The 7,587-nt window shown below is 30.6% G+C and overlaps 1 protein-coding gene across 2 annotated transcripts in view; it reads right to left on the minus strand.

The window, feature by feature from the left end:
- LOC132905513 (zinc finger CCCH domain-containing protein 13-like) overlaps window positions 1-3,762 on the minus strand; it is a 36,861-nt gene extending 33,099 nt beyond the window's left edge. For both annotated transcript variants that reach the window (XM_060956891.1, XM_060956890.1), the window contains exons 1-3: window positions 3,609-3,762; window positions 3,146-3,527; window positions 2,745-2,926 (exon numbers count right to left, since the gene is read on the minus strand). In XM_060956891.1, coding sequence (XP_060812874.1) covers window positions 2,745-2,926; window positions 3,146-3,480 — 517 coding nt within the window. In that variant the 5' untranslated portion in view covers window positions 3,481-3,527; window positions 3,609-3,762. The remainder of the gene's footprint in view (window positions 1-2,744; window positions 2,927-3,145; window positions 3,528-3,608) is intronic.
- Window positions 3,763-7,587: the final 3,825 nt, after the last annotated feature.

A 7,587-nucleotide genomic window follows, 5' to 3' on the forward strand; every position in this document is an offset into this window, starting at 1 on the left:
GTTATTTCAAAAGGAAACGTTGCAAAAGTAATAGATGATGACGATAAACTTATAGCTGTAACGTTCAAAGAGAATGGGACATATAAAATGAAAAGTATATCGAAAGGGAAGGAGCACTTAGCAAACAATGCCGAACGTAACGGTATGAGTCAAAAGGAAAGATGGCATAGGATGCTAGGACGCGTAAATTTCAGATACCTGAATAATTTGAGTAAAGAGCAGCTAGTGACAGGTATACCGGATGAATTTGAAAAAGGAAATTTTGAAATGTAAGGTGTGTATAAAAAGTAAAGTGCATAATCTACCGTTCAAAAATAATCGAACTAAGGCTAGAGAAATAATGGAAATCATTCATACGGACGTGTGTGGTCCCTTTAAGACTACCGGATTAAATGGAGAGAAATATTTTATTTCATTTATCGATGATTATAGTAAAGTAGATAGGATCTATTGTATAAAATCAAAAGATGAAGTCTTCGATTCTCTCGTACAGTTTGTAAATGAAAGTGAGAACTTAACGGGCAAGAGGTTAAAAATATTCAGATGCGATAATGCAGAAGAATATTTATATAATCGAATTTATAAATTTGCCAGGGATAAAGGTATTATAATAAATAATTAAGCGGAAAGGTGTAATAGAACAGTGATGGACATAGCGCGTTGTTTATTAGCAGAAGCACAAGTACATAAAAAGTACTGGCCGGAAATAGTACGTGCAGCAGCATACTTGAAAAATCGATACTAGCAAACACTGTAGAGGGAAAGACTCCATTTGAAATATTCTTCAGGAGAAAACCAAATATTGAAAATCTACGGTTATATGGGAATAAATTTTTTGTAAGAAGGCCAGAGCTGAATAATTTGTAAATAAATTTTAAACTTTTTGTTTTTCCAAATCTTCTCTATACCTTAACAGTAATACATTACATTTTGCAATCAAAAAAGGAAATCTCAATCTTTATTTAAACATTTCAAAACTAATTACTTTTTTAGTTTACAGTTATACGTACAGTATACCGTAATATGTGCAATATTAAATGTTTATAAAATTTGTAAACCAAATCCTATTTCATGGCTATGAAGCAGAAATAAAATTATCTATTTATCTAAGAAAAAGCCAATGAATTCAAATAGATTCAGCAAAAAATATTTTTGTTTCATTATAGAATTTTCAGATGTAATAGTTAATCTCAAGTAGATAATATTGAATATAATTTTAATTTTTCAATTGGAGAATTGTAACCTTTAGTGATAAATTTTCAATCAAAAAGTTTCTGATCTTTAAAACTAATGTTCCTTCTTCCACTGTTGAATTAAAAATACATTTAACACCTCACCATAGTAGGTATTCTAATTAAACTTTCGTGCTTTTAAACATACAAGCATATAGCAAAGTATATGGAAGATGCACAAAATGGAGCGAGAATTTAAAGTATATTTTTACAAAAGATTACTGCCTTATATTATATGTATCATTAGTTCCGTCTTACTATTATTCCAAAAAAGTTATTTTTTGTGCAAACTCCATAACAGAAAAAGAAAATATAAAACAGCAAAAAAAAATAAAAGCGCTCTTAGGACACTCAAGTTGAAAAACATTGTGCTTACATATTACACATATATATGTTTAATACCCAAATATTCAAATCCAACGATGTATTCCACATTTTCTTCATCCTTGGTGAATCAAAAACACATTATTGACTTCAGTGTTCTGTAAATTGCGTTGAATGCTCTAGGAAACAATATGATGATAAATCCATTATCTTCATGTCTGTAGAAACTTCCACATAATGTCATCATTCTTCAGTTGAAGAATTTAACAAAGTGAACATTTTGCTATTCTTAATCAAATTTTTATCACATTAAAAAAAAAAGGAGAAATATAACATATGGTTTTCAATTTAACATTACAAAGCATACAATCTGCTGGAACTTGAACTTACAAATTATGATTTTCGAAAAATTCCAAAAGGATTATCTTCCAAGTTGAATTCATATATTCCTTAAGTGTTTCTTCATTGGATGACTGAAAGTTGTTAGATAATTGTAGAAAAAAACATTTTACCCCTTCCTCTTCTGACTGCTACATCTTCTAGGTACATAATACCTTGTTGGAGGTTAAAAGTTATCACTTTTATTTGACACATTTTAACCATTTGATTCTTCGTAGTTTCACAGCACAAACTAATGTACTTTTTGGTCCTTTACTTTGTTGATGTATACCTGCGTAATTTGGTTATTATCTTTTTTAAATATATTTGATTATAACTAATTATATACTGTATCAAGTTGCAGTACATTTTGCAATGAAAAATATTAATGATGAGCAGAAAGATTATTTTATCAATTTATACAAAATCAATGACAGAAAGTTAAAATTTTAAATAATTAACAAACCTAAACTATCATTATTTATAGCAACGACTGTACCACATTCCACAATTTCTTTTGTTTTTGACTGTTGTACCTTTTGTTGAATTTCGTAAAAGACAATATGATAATCTATCATCTTCATGTCTGTAGAAACTTTTATATAATGCCATTTTTCTTCAGTTGACGAATTTAATGAAGTAAAAAGTTTGCTATGTTTAATTAAAAAGAAAAAGATGTAACATATGGTTTTCAACTTTACCTTATAAAGCACACAATCTGCAGAAACTTGAATTCATATATTCCTTTAGTATTTCTTCACTGGATGACTGAAAGTTCTTAGGTAATTAAAGAAAAAAACAACATTTTACCCTCTCTTCTTTTGACCAGAACATCTTCAGGATTGATAATATCTCGTTGGAGATCATCAGTTGTCGCTTTGCCTGGTACATTCCTGTGAATATCTACTTTAATTCTTCGTAGTTCTGCGGCGCTAACCTGTGTGCCTTCTGGTCCTTTAAATAAAGGTGTTGTGCCATCTGATGGTTCTAATCTATAATGCAAAAGAATTCACTTCATTAAACATTATCTTTCAGCATCACGTAAATATGTACCTAATATTGTTATTATAATTTGCAAAAAAACTTATATTTTATATGTATATGCTATAATATATCCTTTAAACATTTGCTTTAAAAGTAATTTTCATTTATTCTTAAAACAATTTCGTTTAATTGTCTTAAATGAAGTGTCTTACATTAGTCATACTTACTTTTTAGATAATATAGATGTATTAGATGTACTTGATGTAACAGTTCTTTGTCGATTTTCCGTGGATTTGCTTTTACTCTTACTGCGGCTGCGATGTGAATATCTTCCTCTGGGCAGCGGTAAACCTTTCTCAAGAGCACGACGTATTTCATATTCTAAAATCTTCTTCTCCTTCAACTTTTCATGTTCTCGTAGCCTTTGCTGTTCTATCATCCATTCGCGCCTACGCCGTAATCTTTCTTCTTCTGTTCTTCGTAGACCAGCCTCGTAATTTCCATTGCGTGATAATCTCAACTTTTCATCACGATGGGAATGATTTGACAAGTTTCGTTTCATTTCCCAAGGAAGAAAAATTTCGTATGCATGGAAGTTAACCTACAAGTCTGTTTTTGAGGTTATAAATATAGAAAACTCAAATATGTACGTTATACCAAAGAAAAAACATAATAGTAATATAGACTTACAAAAAATTTTCTGGAAGTCGAGGAAATTAGAGTAGTTCAATAATAAATCGATGTATCAGCCTATTAGCAACAAAGTTATTGAATCTCATAGCAGGGATTGTGAAAGGAGTCCTAAGAAGATCAAATTAACATATATATATATAGAGGGTGTAAAGGAAGTAAGTATCAAGAGAATCATAGTATGATTCTATACCTTCGAATTGGTAGAGATTTATAAAAAAAAAGTTAATGCAAAAACGATCTTGACCTTGAAATTCAAGATAAAAATTTTTTATTGTGAAAGAATTCTATTCATTACGAGAAATAAATGTTTCAAATGTCGCAATGACCTCTGCCCTTGAAAAAAAGTTGTAATGATTCTTAAACTGGTTTTTTTCACGATATATTTATATTTATATATTTATGTTTATATATTTATATCTTACATTTGTATTCATATCTACATTTTACATTTAGTAAGAGAAATTAGAGTGGTACATATAAGAATACAGGAATAATAGAAGACTTTTGTGTATAGAAAAGATTCCGCAACAATACGATTTTCAACGACTTAGTCAACAATTTGATGATCAAGAATTAATATTGCGACATTTAAATCCATATCAAAGATCAAATTAGCCCCGCATTCATAAAAAGGAACAGGTTAATCATCGCTCTACCTCATACATATTTACAAATGAGCTTACATAGAATAGATCGCCGATTCAATCATACGAGATAGAAAATTTACAATTTTATAATGATCAAAAATAAAAATTTGTGCTATTTCATTGTGTTTCAATTACAATTATGAATACCTATAGAATAATCATTGGTGAAAAGAGAGCCAGAGAGGAATACATCGAATTGAATGTGATTATTATTACCTAAGTGAAGAATTATACGTAATTTTGGTGAAAAACTTGACTGAAATATGAAATGCGAGTTCAAGATTGTTCAAATACTGAGAAAAGAAAATACAAAGAAAAAAGAAACTAGGAGAGGAAGATATGCAATATATAATGATAGGTTTGGGCTATTAAGCTGTATCAATAGATGCTACTTTATTTTACATCTGATTGGAGAACATAAGGATATTGTGAATAAAGCCATTTTATAACTTTAACATTTTTCTTCCACGAAAGAATGTCATTTGTGACTTTGAAACATTTGTCCTTCGCGATGGCTAGAATTTTTACGCAATAAAAAATTTGATTTTGAATTTCAAGACCAAGGTCGTTTTTGCATCAACATTTTTTTACGACCCTCCACTGATTCGAATTTTAAAATCACGTTACGATCCTCTTTACAATGTGTTAACCTGTACAATGGGTTTGCAACGCTGCTTTCTGTCGAAAGCCTATATACATAGCCTAATTGAAATGCTCAACTATCCATGACATATCTTCTATACCTTCCGTGGGCAACGTCGGTCGTTTATGTCCACGACTAATTTTACCGTTTTCGGCTTTCAAAAAATTTTTAGAATTCTGATATACTTATCAAAGCCACTACTTTAATATATAATAGTTTTTTCAATTAAATGTTTAAAGGATTAATTAGCAAAAATAGAAATTCAGAAGAAAGTTTAAAGAGATGGAAACTTATTTAAAAACAAATATTTTTACAATATATAAATATAGAAAATTTGCGACGGCTTCAAAAATTTTTGAAACCTGAATTTAGATGAATTTTGGAACAATAACGCAGGAAGAATCAGATATTGTTATATTTATATTTATCACATAGAGTAATTGTCTGTATTATACATCTAGTAATTATCTATAAGATAAATAAAAATCAATAAATCATATGAAAAAATCATTAATATTATATCAACAATATTATCCATATTTATTGCAAAAGTTATGGTAAATGTACAGATAGAGGGCAACCTCATCGATTTCGATGATTTTTGGATATCTGTTTTGAACATGGAAGATTTTATTTGTATTACAGGACCTGATCAGAGACCGGCGAATCTCTAAAAGCTTCCCAAATATTAAGAAAATATCAAAAGAATAAAAATTTACTTCCGAAAATATTAACATCGTAAGTAACCTGGGTCTTGCTGTTCTGAAACAAATCCATTTACATGAAATTTCCGTTAATTCCAGAGGTCCATTAGTGCTTACTTTTTTACATACTAGAAAATAGACAGGTTGCCAACATTTTTTACCTTCGAAGACATTAAAAAATGAAATTTCACTTATAATGATTTAAACGATCCAGGTTTTCCACTGAGAATTTACTATTCATTTAGGCTCGGTGTAGACGAGTACCCTTTTGACGCTGAATCTGTCGCGTAAAAATTAAGATAAAACGAGAAACTTGTCAATTTCCGAACAGGAGATCGAATTCTTTATTTTTACTCAATTTGCACAGTATTATTTTCGGTTCGCGTGATACACTTTTGATACTTGGGCTAGTTGAGAATTTTTTCAGTCTGACTGGATGATTTTGAAAGGAGCATTTATATTCTTTTATTCGTTGGAATGGGAGAAGGCTTTGCTAGTACTTATATATTTCGGAGAACGGCTAAGTCCGATGCTGACCGGACGGTCGCACGTGATAAGGCGCTCGGAAGTTTGGTTTATCATATAGCTGCTCGAATTTCACCTGTGACACATCATATGTCTGTTCTCATTGTTTTTAACTAGCAAAAACAAAGAAAGACATATGACGAGCGAGAACGCAGCGTTAAAAAGTTGCTCGTCCATGACGCAAGAGATCATGCCATGACGCAAATACCGATCATGGCTCCCCCCTCCCCTTCCCTCTCATCCCGCCACCCTCCCAAAAATCCCACAGCGCACAAAAGTAAACTACCGAAGAGTCCTGTTTTGCGGCCAAGTTTCAGGACAAAAATACAACACTAACAAGAATACACAAAAGCTCCGCTTCCCAGCGGCTTAAATCCAAAAACAAAAATAAAAAACAAATAAACACAAAAACCGTAAAACCACGATACACAATATAGCATGGCTACGTCGTACTGTCGCGTATCGGTACTTTTGCCTAACACACTTTACTCTAATTCATTATTTATTGTGAATTTCAAAAATGTATAGAAAAAACAAATCTTGGCAAAATAAACGATTTAAAAAAAAAAAAAATACCAATCATGGCGTACCAGGTAAACGAGCGAAGGGGACAATGACAAACTATCGAGGTGCTATTAACCACTTGTTCAACGACGAACAGATCACGGTATACAAAAAACTTAAAAAATAAAAGTTAATTTAGATATAGAAGTAAAAATCTGAGCAATCCAATTGAAACAATCTGGATTAATGGACTGATAGTTGTTACAATTCTCAGTCCTCCTTATAGTGTTTTTGAAAACTAGCTTCGACTAAGTAACGGTCAGCTACCGTGAGAAGTGATGTGTTCTTTTCGTTCCTTTATCTCATACCTTGCGATTGGTATTTAGGGCCGCGCTAAAAAATGATCTCGTCTGTGGCCAGGCTTTCAATGGCACACATCGAGTCCCATGAAATACCTGAATTGTAAATATTTTAAGTATAGGGCACTTATTGATATTTAATATAAATTACATGCTTTCCATTGCTTTTATTTTCTAGTTATTTTATTATACATCTATTATTCCATTTGTATCATATATTGTAACGAAAAACACTAAATAAAGTAAAATTTGTTATAATTATCTAATACGTATAACAAATAGATATACTAATATTTACGTTCAACAGTATATAGATCAATTTTTTCCTACTTTTTTGCATAATGTAACGATTGCTAGCAAAAAACGCAATTTAAAAAAAGGGCAGACGATTTCGTTTTGTCGATCCGAACAAGGTTTTCAAATATCCTTGAAAATTTGAAAATTGAAATAAAGCTGAACAAATATGTGCAATATGATAATATTACGCGAATATATTTTATATTACACTATTCACAATTTTTGGTACGATTTATAAAAGAATAAAATAATGATAAAAAGGTATGACACTGAAATCTTGACGTATAATAAAAATAC

Source organism: Bombus pascuorum, chromosome 3 (assembly GCF_905332965.1).
Source record: "Bombus pascuorum chromosome 3, iyBomPasc1.1, whole genome shotgun sequence".
Taxonomy (NCBI): domain Eukaryota; kingdom Metazoa; phylum Arthropoda; class Insecta; order Hymenoptera; family Apidae; genus Bombus; species Bombus pascuorum.